Source organism: Aspergillus flavus, chromosome 8, assembly GCF_009017415.1.
Source record: "Aspergillus flavus chromosome 8, complete sequence".
Classification (NCBI taxonomy): Eukaryota; Fungi; Ascomycota; class Eurotiomycetes; order Eurotiales; family Aspergillaceae; genus Aspergillus; species Aspergillus flavus.
The window spans coordinates 3,018,404-3,032,484 of record NC_092403.1 but is presented as its reverse complement, the minus strand read 5'-3'; the positions used below and the strand labels follow the sequence as shown (position 1 = coordinate 3,032,484).

The 14,081-nt window shown below is 49.5% G+C and overlaps 5 protein-coding genes across 5 annotated transcripts; 1 reads left to right on the top strand and 4 right to left on the bottom strand.

Moving 5' to 3' along the window:
• Positions 1 to 711: 711 nt before the first annotated feature.
• Positions 712 to 2,315, bottom strand: F9C07_12924 (putative MFS transporter; the record flags this gene model as incomplete). Its single annotated transcript, XM_041295414.1, has 3 exons — positions 712 to 1,708; positions 1,770 to 2,031; positions 2,087 to 2,315. 3 exons carry the CDS (start codon positions 2,313 to 2,315, stop codon positions 712 to 714), a joined length of 1,488 nt encoding a protein of 495 aa, XP_041150793.1.
• Positions 2,316 to 3,373: 1,058 nt separating this feature from the next.
• On the bottom strand, positions 3,374 to 3,822 carry F9C07_2237454 (uncharacterized protein; the record flags this gene model as incomplete). Its single annotated transcript, XM_041295415.1, has 3 exons — positions 3,374 to 3,476; positions 3,542 to 3,620; positions 3,681 to 3,822. 3 exons carry the CDS (start codon positions 3,820 to 3,822, stop codon positions 3,374 to 3,376), a joined length of 324 nt encoding a protein of 107 aa, XP_041150794.1.
• An 807-nt stretch (positions 3,823 to 4,629) lies between these two features.
• Positions 4,630 to 8,613, bottom strand: F9C07_12926 (putative 5-oxoprolinase; the record flags this gene model as incomplete). Its single annotated transcript, XM_041295416.1, has 2 exons — positions 4,630 to 5,457; positions 5,506 to 8,613. The coding sequence occupies 2 exons, from the start codon at positions 8,611 to 8,613 to the stop codon at positions 4,630 to 4,632; spliced, it is 3,936 nt and encodes a 1,311-aa protein (XP_041150795.1).
• Positions 8,614 to 8,904: 291 nt separating this feature from the next.
• On the top strand, positions 8,905 to 11,133 carry F9C07_2224703 (fungal-specific transcription factor domain-containing protein; the record flags this gene model as incomplete). The annotated part of the gene is made up of 6 exons (XM_041287573.2): positions 8,905 to 8,942; positions 9,181 to 9,640; positions 9,734 to 9,832; positions 9,881 to 10,220; positions 10,268 to 10,566; positions 10,645 to 11,133. The coding sequence occupies 6 exons, from the start codon at positions 8,905 to 8,907 to the stop codon at positions 11,131 to 11,133; spliced, it is 1,725 nt and encodes a 574-aa protein (XP_041150796.2).
• A 221-nt stretch (positions 11,134 to 11,354) lies between these two features.
• Positions 11,355 to 13,682, bottom strand: F9C07_12929 (putative heat shock trehalose synthase; the record flags this gene model as incomplete). Its single annotated transcript, XM_071507920.1, has 6 exons — positions 11,355 to 12,019; positions 12,108 to 12,217; positions 12,269 to 12,754; positions 12,790 to 13,065; positions 13,119 to 13,528; positions 13,605 to 13,682. The coding sequence occupies 6 exons, from the start codon at positions 13,680 to 13,682 to the stop codon at positions 11,355 to 11,357; spliced, it is 2,025 nt and encodes a 674-aa protein (XP_071367552.1).
• Positions 13,683 to 14,081: the final 399 nt, after the last annotated feature.

Below are 14,081 nucleotides of genomic sequence, written 5' to 3'. Positions count from 1 at the left end.
GTATTCTGCTTTTATCTGCAATCGCTCATCGAGGATGCACCGCCGCCGTGTCATTATGACTCTTCGACTGCTGGAGAGTCCGTCCGCACGCAATGTCGACCATGCGGAGGGGCCCTTTGGTACCTTTGGTAAGACCCAAGGGTCACGTTTGCTTATAGGGCTGAACGCCGGACTTGCCCGACCTCAGGCACCAATCCCGTGCCGTTAGGCCAACAATAACCTTTTGCTCATCCTTTTCGTTTTGCTTTCACTCCATCAACCGAATTCATCATCTTTCGTCTTCCCCACCACATTCCTTCCTCGGTCATTCCGTCTCGGAAATATAAACCTAACCCGCTGATCTTTAACCTCGAGATACAAAATAATACGAACGCATTCATCGGACATATCCGACCGGAATGTCACCGTCAGGCGGATGGAGATCGTATGCCTGGCAAACCCCCCGGAGAATATGGACCCAAAGTCGGAGATAGTATACGGCCGTGTGGGAAGAAGCCACTTGAAAATAGGGCTGGTCTAGATTCGATCCCACCGGAGACTAAACTGAACTGTCTGTACAGTCCACACTTTTCGCTAAACATTACCAAACAAAGCATCAAAGCGAAAGTGAACGTGAAAGTGGCAGAAAACGAATGCGATGAAACGAACATGGTAATTATTAAAGGTGTGTACAGGTCATTAACTCATAAGATCTATCGTGACGTGAGGATTTTATAAAAACCACCGAAAATCGGGACTACTGGGACCCTCTGCCAACCTCTCGGTCGGGACATCCATAGCCCGTAATTTGATCCCTTGTGCACGATCCCGTCGCTTATTATCCAACGTCATCCAGAAGCCAAGAAGAAGTGTGAGAATGATACCCGTTCCTCCGAAAGACGCCGTGGTGATCAGCGCCGGCAGGTACTTCGGGGCATCCTGGTTGCGGAAGATATTCGAACTAACCACACCCATCAAGTTCGCAAGAGGTACTGCGATACTCGTCAAGACGATTCGTTTGCCTTCGCTGGCAATGTTGTTGTTGTACCAGACATCCAACAACACGGATGGTGCGGAGGTACCCCAGGTCATCATGAACGAGGCGAAGTAGGCCACGTTGATATTCTTCTCGGGGTCGATCGCCACATAGATGATCATACCCAGGAAAGTGAATAAAAAGCCCAAGGCAATGAATGGGAATCGCCATCGCGTCCAGTCACTGCAGAAGGCGAGGATAAGAAGCACGACGGCACCTGAGACGTTGGGGGCCACGGTGTAGAGATTCGTCTTTACGGTGCCGTATCCGAGTTTGGAGATGATTTGAGGGAGGAACAGTTGGACGGATTGCAGAGGGACGCCGAGGCAGATCTGAATACCCACAATGGCCCAGCTTGTCGGATGCTTGAAGATACGGAATGCGTCGCGAAGGTTGAGTTTCTCGTTGACAACTGCCGAACTGTCGAGCTGCATCCGCGTGAATGCTAGTGCCTTCTCGGCTTCGGAGAGGAAGCGCGCCTCAGATGCCGAGCGGGGCAGATACCAGAAGACGAAAAGCGCGAACAAAACGGTCGCCAGGCCTTCAATAAGGAAGAGGTACCTCCATGGGGTCAGTGGACCGGAGTGGATTTGGAAAACACCAAAGGCGAGAAGACCCGAGAAGGCCGAGGCAATGCTCTGTGCGGCATAGAAAATCGCCAGACGTCTGGCCAGTTCACCTCGACGATAGAATCTGATCGTATACATGTTAGCCATCCAGTTGAATGAAGAGGAACGGCTGAGCAATATCTCACGTTGTCAAATAATAGATAACGAGGGGGAAAAAGGCACTCTCGGACATGCCAAGAAACCATCTAATCGCCATCAGGCCCCCAAAATTATACACAACCACCACTAAAACAGTACACAGCCCAAAGGTGAGCATCATGCAGGGCAGAACCAGGTTCGGCCCGTACATCTTGCCTAAGATGCCCAGGAACGGCGCCGTCAAGACATAGGGGATGAAGAAAATGCTGAGGATGATGTTGTATTGGTCGCCCTTGAGGTTAAGAGTCTCTGCAGAGAAGCTATCAGCATGGCGTTGGTCAAGCTCAGTGTCAATCTGTCATACCCTCTAACCCTGCTGTCTTTGCATTTCCCAAATTAGACTTGTCCAAGCTATTGAACAGATACATGATGGCCAGGACAGGAAGAATGCGGAAATCGAATTTCCGGACGAGCGCACGCTCTGCACAGGCATCGATCGAGTCGCCCGCAACAACCCGCGTTTCTGGTTCATCCTTCCCCAGATCCACTGGTGGCTTCACAACTGGATCTTCCAGTGACTTTGTGTTATCCATGATGCGTCGTGTCGGAACGTTCCCTTGGAGTTCTGGAATGGTTCCAACCGGGGCGCACCCGAGTCATTCATATACCTTCCATGGTCGACAGCTTAGTCGATACGCCATGTCATCTAGCGGAATCCACTAGCGCCCCTATAGTAGGGGAGAGAAGCCCAAGACCGTCCGCTCGGGAAGATTAGGGTTTCGAGGCTCCTACTCCGGAGATACTCCCCGATAAGATAGACGGAGGACTATCTCCGGCCAATCAGGGAGCCAAGATCGCTTATCTTGTGTTGCCACTAAGGAGATGAGGTAAACGCTTCAACTGCCGAAATCCGGGGGTCCCTTATCATTGCCTCTAGCCCCATTGGCCGTTCATGGCGCGGAGATTGCTTTGAAATTCATGATCAATGAGATCAAATAATGAAAAGAAGGGACAATCATGATTGGCTACAATTCCACGCTAGTAGTATATCTTCAGAAGTCTATCTTCTGCCGCCACTCAACGGTAAATGATAAAGGCATTGTACTCAGAATTGAGTTTTTATAGCGGTGTAAGCGTTCCTTTGATATAATACGTTCTATTTGCCAGTATGCCTGCGGAGAGCTGTTGACCAATGGATTTTAAGGGCTTACTCTTGGCGCTGCTACGATAGGGTACTTAGTTCGGAACATTACATGAACCGTTATATAACCATTATAATTAAGTTTAATGTCAGAAAATACCCCCAGGGTATATTAGATCTCTCATATACTACTAACGCGTAAGGGAATTAGTCTAAGCCTTAGTACCGTTCTTGCATGTAAGCTTAGATTCGGGAATCAAGAAAGTTGGAAAGGTTCCATGGTAGGTCCTCCGAGATAAGAATCATTGGTTGGGGAAAGACGAGCACTCAGAACTATCGACATATATCTGGTAGCTGCTGATCTACCACCCCATCCAGCCATCTCAATCATCCATCTACCACGCTCATCTCAACAAAAGGCTATAAGACTCAATCGTCAAGCCCTCCTCCTATCCAAATTGCCTTACTGAAAAGTGACGTTAAAATGCCGACATCATATATATCTCATCTCTAGTCCGCATAGCACTTAACAGAGTTCACACTGGGAGGACTAGTTGAGCCCTGACCAGGGTACTGGATATCGCCCGTACCGCCGCCATTGCACGCAGTGGATCTATGAAAAAACAAATTCTAAATCAGCCAGGATCTCCCCATTCACCAGAAGCAGAGAACACATACGACCAGAAACGACAGCGGTACCCGTCAGGAATTGAAACGGACCGGACATCCTTGGAGACGGGAGTGCCGTTCAAATTGTCTGCATATAATGCATCAGCTATGACAAGGGCAGTTAATCTTCATTTAGAGGGCCACCAACAGCATTGGTGTTGAAGATAGACATTGAGATCAACACAGTCCCCTTCCAGATTGGCACCGTTGCACACCTTGATGGTAATGGCACTTTCGGCGGTGGCGCCAATGGCGGTTGTGAGTAACAGGATGGCAGATGTGAAACGCATGATGGACAGTTTATAAGTGTATAGAGAAGAACCGGTCTTAGAGAAGCTGAGTACTGATTACCTTGAATGCTCAGGTCAGGACGCTGCATTTTATACCTTTCTTCGGTACCTTCTCTGGCCGTCGACCTGATCGACGTGCACAAATTATGGGATGCAATGTATCTGACCCTAATGAGGCTTTTACTCGGATATGGCCCCCATGTACTCGTGTACAGTACCAGATCCAACTAAGCTCATAGGCCGAACATCTCAGTTATCATATTTAGTTTGGCGTAATGACTTGTTAGAAATCGGCAACCGGTAAGGCTGAAGAACTAAGATCCTTGTTAGATATTATACTATGTACTGATAATATAACTCTGTAAAAGTCCTACAATACGTGTATACTCTACAAAAGCTTTCAGAGTAGAATACTATGTGGATCGGAACAATACAATATTCCTTGGCATAAAAGCAAGCATTGAACGTCAAAACTAAGTAACAGCCCCCCTGAAGATTAAATATGTTCCCCTGAATGTGGCGCCTCGGGCCGTCATCGTCATGGATCCTCGTCTGTGCCGGAAGAGCCGGGCCTGTGGGGACCCCACTGGCTTGCACTGCCTATCTACTCATATAGTAGCTATTGTGCTGATATATTCTCCGTAAAGAAATAAGTTGCTGCGAAGCATTTCAACAAGTTAATACGGCAGGTGGTTGTACATACATGGGCAAAATAAGCAAACGAATATTTCACGTAATTGTGCGTCCTATGTTAAGTCTATTCTAGACAGCATGATCAATCTGAGTAGCGTATCGTAAAGATGTCTATTAGTTCCCCACCGCAATCGCATTCCTCTCATACAAGCTCCCCTGTGTCTTCAGTAGACTCTGACCCGCACTGTCAATCTTCTGTCGTAAACCCACAGATTCCTTCTGATCCCGGGAAATCTCCTCCCCCCAGCCACCTCCCCCAGGCGTGAGAATCACAATACGATCCCCAGCTCGGAAGTGAGCCGTCTGCCTAGGCCCAAGGGCAACCTTCCTCGTAGAGCCAGTGACAGGATCATTCCGAATCCAAACATTCTCTCCCCGCTTCCCCTCCTTGCCACCCGCCATTCCATAAGGAGCCGTGACGCGTCGGTCCGAGAGAATCGATACCTGAAGGGGAATCCGGAACTCCATATCACGGACACATCCATCGCCTCCCCGATGGAGACCCGCTCCTCCACTTCCCCGGCGAATGGAGAATTCATGTAGGATGACTGGGTACCGTTTTTCTAGAATCTCGGGATCGGTAATGCGAGTGTTGGTTATGTGGGTGTGTACTCCGCTGGTGCCTTCCCAGTCGGGTCCAGCTCCTGCCCCGCCGGCTATGGTCTCGTAGTACCCGAAGCCTTTGATGACTTTTCCTGTGATGGGGTCTGTGCCTCCGTAGCCGAATGTTAGATTGTTCATGGTGCCTTGGGAGGCGGCGGCTGCTTGGAAGGCTTTCAGGACGAGGTCGGCGATCTTGGATGACGTCTCGGTGGTGCATCCAACTGTCGCGGCTGTGATGGACGGTGAGAGGATAGTACCCTTGGGGCAGACTACATGGATTGGAGCTAGACATCCCTGGTTGAGAGGTATATCTGCGGAAATCATCGATCGGAGACAGTACTATCATTCGTTAGCAGTGAGTATATCTATTAACCCGTAGACCCCTACCATGATAGCAGAATGTAAGCAAGCTTGCGGCGAGTTTAGGTTCCCCGAATGCTCTGGTCCGGTGCCAGTAAAATCGAAAATAGTGTTGCCCGTCTCCTTGTCGATTGTCACTCTTAGATGGAATGGGATTCCGTCGTCGTTCCTCTCCTCTGCTTCGAGCACCCCTCCTTCATATCGCTGAGCGAAGCCTTTCAGTAGGTCACGCACGGCCTGTGCGGCATTCTCCTGGATTGCCTTCATGTAGAACTCGACGACCGGCCAAGTAAACTCTTTAATGAGAGCTTGGATCAGCTGAATACCCTTTTGGTTTGACGCTACAGCCGCCTTCAAATCGGCAATATTGTCGCTCAGCGTGCGGGTGCCACTGCAGCCCGGGAATGTGCCGGGGATCTCGTACAGATGCCGGATTAATCCAGCCTCGTCAAAGACACCTTGATTGACTAGTCTGAAAGATTCGATGGCCGCACCCTCTTGCCAGAGCTCGGTCGAGTTGGGAGGCATGGAGCCTGGGGCAATTCCACCCACGTCGGCATGGTGACCGCGGTTAGCCACGTAGAACAAGATCGCCGATGGATTCTCATCGTCGTCAAACACAGGTGTAATGGTAGTAATATCGGGTAGGTGGGTGCCACCCGCAGCCGGGTGGTTGCTGATGATGACATCGCCGGGTTTCAGATCTCCCGGTGGATGTCGCTCAATCTGAGCTGTGATTGCCGTGCTCATGGAGCCAAGGTGGCCGGGGATGTGAGGTGCATTAGCCACGAGTCCACCATCAGCTGAGAAGATAGCACATGAATAATCCAATCTCTCTTTGATATTAACCGATATGGAGGTTTTCTCCATCGTGTGGCCCATTTGCTCCGCCACGGTCATGAATCGATGACTGAACACGCTCAGCTGGACGGGGTCCACGGCATTGGTAGACAGCTGCTCCTGGTTGACACTTCCCACTTCCAAAACCACATGCTCGGGCAATATGGTAGCTCTGCTTGCATGATCGACCACAATCGTCTGTGTTTCGTCAATGATCATGGCTGGTCCATTGATCCGAGTGCCGGGGCTCAAGTCAGGGAGTGTGTAAACGTTGGTATCTGCCCAACCGAGTATATCAAAGAATACTCTTCGTGTAAATGCAGGTGCTGGTGGCTGAACTGTAGAACGATCATCCAACTTGTTCAGTTCGATGAACGGGCTCGAGGTGTCCACGACTCGAGACCTTCCAATACTCCGCACGCGGATATCATCGATCAATATATCCCGAGACTGTGAGAATCCGAACTCTTGTGCATGTCTAGTATTGAAAGCCGCTCCAAAGTCTGATAGTTGGTCAGGTTTCCGAATCATCAAGGTTGTATCGCTGCCTTGGTATTTCATGTTCAGGAAGCACTCATGTACGATAGATTCCTCATCAAAGCCCTGTAATTTCAACGCTTCTATACCTTTCTTCGATATTAAATCTAGCCGTGCCTGAAGCTCGGACAGAGTGTCGTCTTCAAACTTCCACGCCACAGGCTCCTGGTTCTCGACCACAACATCAGCTAGAGCCATCCCGTATGCAGACAAGACACTCGAGTAGCGTGGGATGATTGCTTTTTGAATGCCGAGATCTCGAGCAATAAAGACAGCGTGCTGCCCACCAGCACCTCCGAAACATCCAAGGTTGTGGCTCGCGGCGCTATACCCTCGGCCTTCACTCAGTTTTCGGATGGGTCTTGTCATCGTTGCATTCGCGATGGCCAAGAAGCCTAGCGCCAGGGTTTCTGAGGTAAAGGCATCTCCCCCTCCTTTGTCTCTGTTAACAACGTCCGTCAAATCGGCAAACTTCTGTTTGACAATGTCCAGATCGAGAGGTTTTGGAAAATACTCCGGAATGATTCGTCCTAGCAGCAGATTGGCGTCCGTCACGGTCAACGGACCACCCTTTCCATAGCAAGCTGGACCAGGATTTGCGCCAGCACTCCTCGGTCCAACCTTTAGCAACCCAGTCTCCCAGGTCAAGATTGATCCACCTCCCGCTGCGACAGTGTTGATATCCAGCTGGGGTGTCTGAATGGTAACCTCCGCAATGGTATTTTCGAAGATATGCTCCAGAGCGCCTGAATACCGGGCCACATCAGTACTGGTTCCGCCCATATCGAATCCCAACACTGGCCGGCCTTCCTCCGCATCGTAGCATGTTCGCGACAAACCTACAACACCCCCGGCAGGACCACTTAATACTCCTCGGAGACCTGAAAAGCTGTTCCAGGTGGCCAGGCCACCATCTGACTGACTTAGTAGTACCTTGTTTGTATTTTCATCGTCCAGTTGTCCCCTGAATCCCTTCCGAAAGCCTTCAAGATACGAGGCAGTCATTGGAGTGAGGTAAGCATCAGCCACAGCCGATTGGGTTCGAGGGACAAATTTGGCCATGGATTGAAGAACTGACGACGCCGATACTTTGAAGCCCATTTGTTCGGCCAGTTTCGCTATCTGAAGCTCGTGCTCGGGATAGGTATATGCATGCATGAGTCCAATGGCTAGATTCTGGTAGCCTTGCGATTGCAGCGTGTCTAGCTGTGAGCGAACGGCATCCAGGTCTGGCGTTCGTAATATTCTCACTACCTCGCCTGTCAGACCGACGACGAGATTGGGATCAGACGCGGTGTCGATGGGTTTGGGTTCGGGATCTTCGCTATACCCTTCAATCGTGATGCGCTCGTCAACCTCAATCACGGTCTCATAGAGCTGCTTGAGCCGTTGTACCGAGAGATCAAAGATGTTGGGTCGAGCCTGATTACCAATCAAGAGCGAATCGCGAAAGCCTTTGGTTACCATGAGGGCTACACGATCGCCCTTCCGCTCAAGAAGCGCATTTGTGGCGACTGTCGTACCCATTCGAATAGATTCAACTGACGACAGGTCGAGCAGAGAACCCTTAGGTATCTCCTCGCCGCTTGCCAATTCTAAAATCCGTCTGATACATTCTGTCGGGGCATCATCATACTCGTCTGGGGAGACTGATAGAACTTTGAAGACGACATGATCTCCTCGACCAGGTATATCTGCCCAGGCATCTGTGAATGTGCCACCTCTGTCGATAGCAATGCGGATTCCATTCCTTATCATTGTGTCAGTAGTTCAGGCTATGTAGAGACAATTCTGGATGGAGAATGACCGCAGGAGTGTTCAGTCGGCGACTTCATGCTTAAATAGTGTTATCAATCGCTGTGATTGATGCTCACGTCAAGATGCGGGGTTACGATGATAAACGACGATAACCTCCGGCAACTTCCATCCAAACCGAGAGGAGAGTCGGCAAATTAAATGCGGGCCGAATTGCCGTCTTTCCTCCCCGCACGCAGTTAATGATATGCTTTATATCAATAAGAATACATTCTGGATGGCAGGTGGCCCACTATGAAGACACACAAACGCACACGGAGACTGTTTGCTGCGTGAGCGGATCCCAATGCCGACGATGAAAAGACACTAAAAAAAGCGGCAGATGTTACCGATGTCATACCCATAAGGTCAAATGCTCGGGGGAGCATCCGTGTCGCGCTTGTGCTCAAGCAAATAAAAGTGATGAATGTGTGTTTCCGCCAAGAGAGAGGAAAGTCACCGTATCGGAGAAGTGAGAGCGCATTCTTCCCCTCAAGCGACTTCGCCTTTCTACTGACAGTTTCTGTGCAGCTACTTGAGGCGGCTGGAGGCTGACAGCAAACGGTTGCAGAACCTGCTGAAGAGTGAATCTTCGAAAGAGCAGAGAGTTGAACCAACCCCCCAAGATGAATCAGATACTCTGCCGCAAGAGGAACATGGCATTGTGAACCCACTTTTCGAGACACAACCAAAGCAGTCCTGCGACAAACAAACAGAGCCGGGCTTCACAGGAGAAGCATCATGTATCGCATTTGGTGACCGACTACTTCAGTGCATCAGCAGAAGCTCAACTCCCTCCAATGCTACGCTGTGTTACTATCATCCAACGAAAACCGCAAACCGTGTCCTAGATGACAATGAATACACGCTGCCAGACAGAACCCAAGCCAAGCTGCTGGTCAACGTTGCATGGCGCTTTATCGGTAACGATCATCATCTGTTTCTCAAAATTTCCTTCATGCAAGAGATCGAGGCTGTATACCAGAGGACAGTAAGGCCAACTGTTCTTTGGTTGTGCAAGCTACTTGCTCTTCTCGCCTTGGGTGAACTCTATACCAACCGCAGGAAGTTGAACGACGCATAGATAATCCCGGGGACGAACTACTATCTCCAGGCCCTGCACATGCTCCACGACACATATGAAGAAGCGACATTATTACATGTCGAGGTCCTTCTATTGATAGTAAGTGCTTCGCAATCACTGAATCAACGACATATTGATCAACGACAGGCATGGTACTCAAACAGCTTGGGACGCATCCGATCCGCATATTCCTATAGTGGCGTTGCCATGAGGCTGGCATTGAGCCTTGGGTTACATAGATCAGGATCTGCTCCGGCCACAGCTACCGCAGTCGAACTTGAGAGTCGACGACGCACATTGTGGATGCTATACTACTTCGAGCGAATGTCAGCCTCCAAGCTCGGGCTACCCATCACAGTACGGGACGAAGACATAGACGTAGAGCTGCCGTCCATGAACGGCCTCACGGAAGAGGAGCAACAGGAATTTGCAGACCCCGCTCATATATGTGCCAATGTCAAGCTAGCTCGTATCACAGGAAATATCTGTACGTCTGCCACTTCACTAACTTACAAGTCCATGCTAACCAGACAGTAACGGAAATATACTGCCTACCACGACGAGCGAACAGCATGTTCGTGCAAAGAGTACACAGTATCATAAAGCAACTGCGAGCATGGAACGACGCGCTCCCTCCAGAACTCTGTGTTCGGGAAAGTCGAACGCCGCGACCCGTTGCCAGCCTCCACATGGCCTATAACGAGTGCATCATGCAAACGACACGTCCCATTCTTCTGCATCTGTTCCGAAGACGCTGCCAGGGCGATGAAAAAGATCCATCTCCAGAATTCCACACCCTTTCACCCATTACCACTCTCTTAGCAGATAGCTGTGTGAATGCCGCGATAACATCCTGCCGAATCATGGAGGGCCTATTCATCGAGGGATCAATCGCCACATTTGGTTACTAGGAGGCACAGCACATATTCTCATCTTGCTTAATCCTTATTATCTCCGCTCTTTTGAATCCGAATGTGGCTACTTCTGATCTTCTCCAAACGTCTATCAATATACTTCGGACCATGCGGGACCACGGAAATATTCCCGCAGTAGACTACAGCAAGCGGCTTTCTTTGATACAGGCTGGTGCTTCTACTGGATCCGGGTCGGAACACGCAAATCCTAACCTAGGTAGAAGCCAGCAAACTGATCGAGTTCAGCAAGTGGGTCGGACCAGAAACCATGGTCGACCTTCCGACATTGCTGAATTAGCAGTACAGCACTCGATAAGCCATAGTTTAGTAGCGGATTCCGGTATGAACTGTGCAGATACTCTTGCCCATCCTTTGATGGATACATTCCTGGATGAGAACCTGTCTGCTTGGCCCAGCAGCATGTTCATGGATGATAATGCGTGGAGAAGCTTGGCTACGGAGATGGAGGAGCATTTTCTATTCTAGGTTTAATTATGTCTCTATCCTCCTTGATATTTGGCGGAAAATAGATATGACAATTCCTGTGTATCGGGCAACCCCATAATCAACAATTTAACCTGGATCGTATTCGATATTGTCGTATGGCTAACATAGCATCCATTCCATACAAATGTTAAGTCGTAATTATTAACTAGAAGAGCTTCATCACAAGCATTAGTTGGCAAAGAAACGTCCGCTAACAGCATTCAAGCACACAAACCAGCCCCCTGACCAGCCAACTCATAGATACTTCTCCCATCCGGTTCCACAACATTGCCTTCTCGCGACATCTCCGCTGCCAAAAACAACCAATTAACCGCATTCCCAACCGTCGTATACTCGTCCCTCAACCTCCTTGACCCCGGCAGCAACAACTCACTCAGCCGGGGATCAGTCCAGAGATCCCTCAGAAGTCTGGCAATGATATCCGCATCACCCTTCTCACAGAAAAGTATGTTATTAACACCCTTGGTAAAGGAGAACTGACCAATTTCCTTGGCAGTGATTATGGGTTTCCCCTTCTGCACGGCGGCCAGAAGCATGGCGGGGATGCCTTCGCACATGGATAGCTCAATGACGACTTTCGCTCTGGTCAGAAGAGTATTCCAAAGTTGGTCTGGCGGGCCGATTTGCATTACGTAGATGCACGATTTGAGACGCGGCATGTCCGTCTCGATGTAGGAGAGGATAGCATCGTAGATCAGGGTGCTTCTCGAACTGCGAGATGGTCCGTAATGATATATGAGGAGCTTAGGGAAGAGGGTGTTCATCCCTGCGTCCATGCAGTGGCTGCGGAACTTTTGATAGGCGTTGAGGACTGTGATTGTTTCGTCGAGGTTTCGGAATTGTGACAGGTGGAGGATGTATTCCTCTGCGGGTTATATACATATCAGTCAATAGCATAGGGCTCATATGGTTCCATGAGTATTGCGAAAAAGTCGTGAAGAAACATGACCTACCATTTGGATAGTTCAAAGTCGGTGTTTCGAAGGATCGACACAAGGTGTTGAACTCGCGACCATAGAACGTGAGATCAAAGTCGCTCATACACTTATTTAATCCATCCAGTCTACAGCACATTAGCATGTGGTAACATATTACCAGAAAGTGAGAGACTCACTGATCTACAGACACGGGAATATACACAACCTTCTTCTGCGGCATGATATTCGGTAGCAGTTCTTTCGGGGCCTGAGATACAACAAGATCCACATGCTTGAGACGTTCCCGCAGGAAGTTCCACGGACGTGTCGAAAAGTTACTCGCATCCTGCAACGCGCCCTTTTGCACTTGAAGTCGATTTTCAAAAATGACTGGTCGTCCCGGATCCGTCTGTTTCGATAATAACGCTGCGGGTGTAAGCGGCACATCGTCGATGACCACAATGTCTGCACCGCCCTTGGAACGAGCCTGCAGAGGATCATCTTCACAGAGCCAGTACCGTCGGGCGTTTTCATAGACCCACTGCAAAATACACATTTCCTCATCGACAGTGATGGAATCATCCCTTTCACCCAGTCCTTCTAGAGAATCTTGCATCTTCCGGATAATGCTATTGATCCCTGGACGTGGCTTTGGAACATACCTAGACCACATGTTTAAGCCACTATCAAGTGTGCAGAATCAGGGAGGCCTCCTCACCATTGAACATTGACCCCCAGGTAATGTAAGAACCTCACCAGTGAGTGCCTCGTATGGATATCCGGCCTCCCATGGGAGGATAAACTGAAGAACGCAATTTTCACATTCCGTCGCTTGAGTTCTTCTGCATAATCTTGAGCCATAGACCATGTCCGAGCATTCACCGTCTCCTGGTAGTCTTGCAAATCGGCCAACCGCACCCGAAAATTCCGGTCAACCCCTACCAAGCTCCCGAGACCTATTTCCCCTTGCAGGACATGGCCCGCGCCAAAGGATCTGTGACTGATCAGGTGTGTGCCTATGGATTTAGGCCGACCACGGATACATACCGCAAACACTTTCTGACCATGGAGTCCGCCTGTTCATCCAACTCCTTAGTGTTCCATGATGCGAATGTCGCCAGTTCACCCTGGTCGGCATCCGCCCTTGCGCGTTCCTTGTGTTCCAGAACTAGAGGTAGAATATCCAATTCCCGCCAGAGCTGAGGACAGAGAGGTGGGTACTTGTCGGCCAGCAACAGCGGCATGGCCAGACCTATGAGCTTTTCCTTGTGCTTCTCACTGTAGGTCCGCAGTTCGGATACGATCCGGTTGCAAATGGTATGGACAGGTGTGTTGGACGACTCAGCGGGCAAATCAAACACGATATAGTCAAATAAGTACGCCGAGTTTCGAAAAGCGATGGCAGCTCTGCTATCTTCGTAGTCGCGGTGCAAAACAGAGATGCCGGCGTAGATAGTCTGTGCGTGTTATGGAGTCGTTAGAAATACCTACAGAAAATAATCGGGAAATATTATAAGGGGGATCTCTCCGTACAGTCAACGACCGACCAGACCAGGATGTCCCTTCATTGATATCTCTCTCCCGTTTCCTCTGTTGCTGCTGCTCGGACATATTGGTAAAATCAACTGGATTCAAGAAGCTCTTACGTATTAAGGCTCCCAGCGCGACTCCCTTGCAACATTTTGGAATATGTTGTAAGAGAACATTTCAAACGAGTGCTGATATATCGTGTTGTAAATGGCAGCCCCATGGTTTCAGAGATGGTGTGTTCAGGGCACCTGATGGTGTGCAGCAAATTTAGGGATCCAATCCACGACTATCGACATTTTCCCTCATCCTGACATCTTGGCCATGTCCACATAAAAATCAGACTTTATCGTTCGAGTCTAGATGGAGTTAAAATGGGATGATCAAATCAGGGGCCTTTCTTACACTGCAATTCCCCGAACCTTAGCATCACGCCACATGCATTTCTGTTGGGTTATATATGTCACGATTACTGCTTTGTAG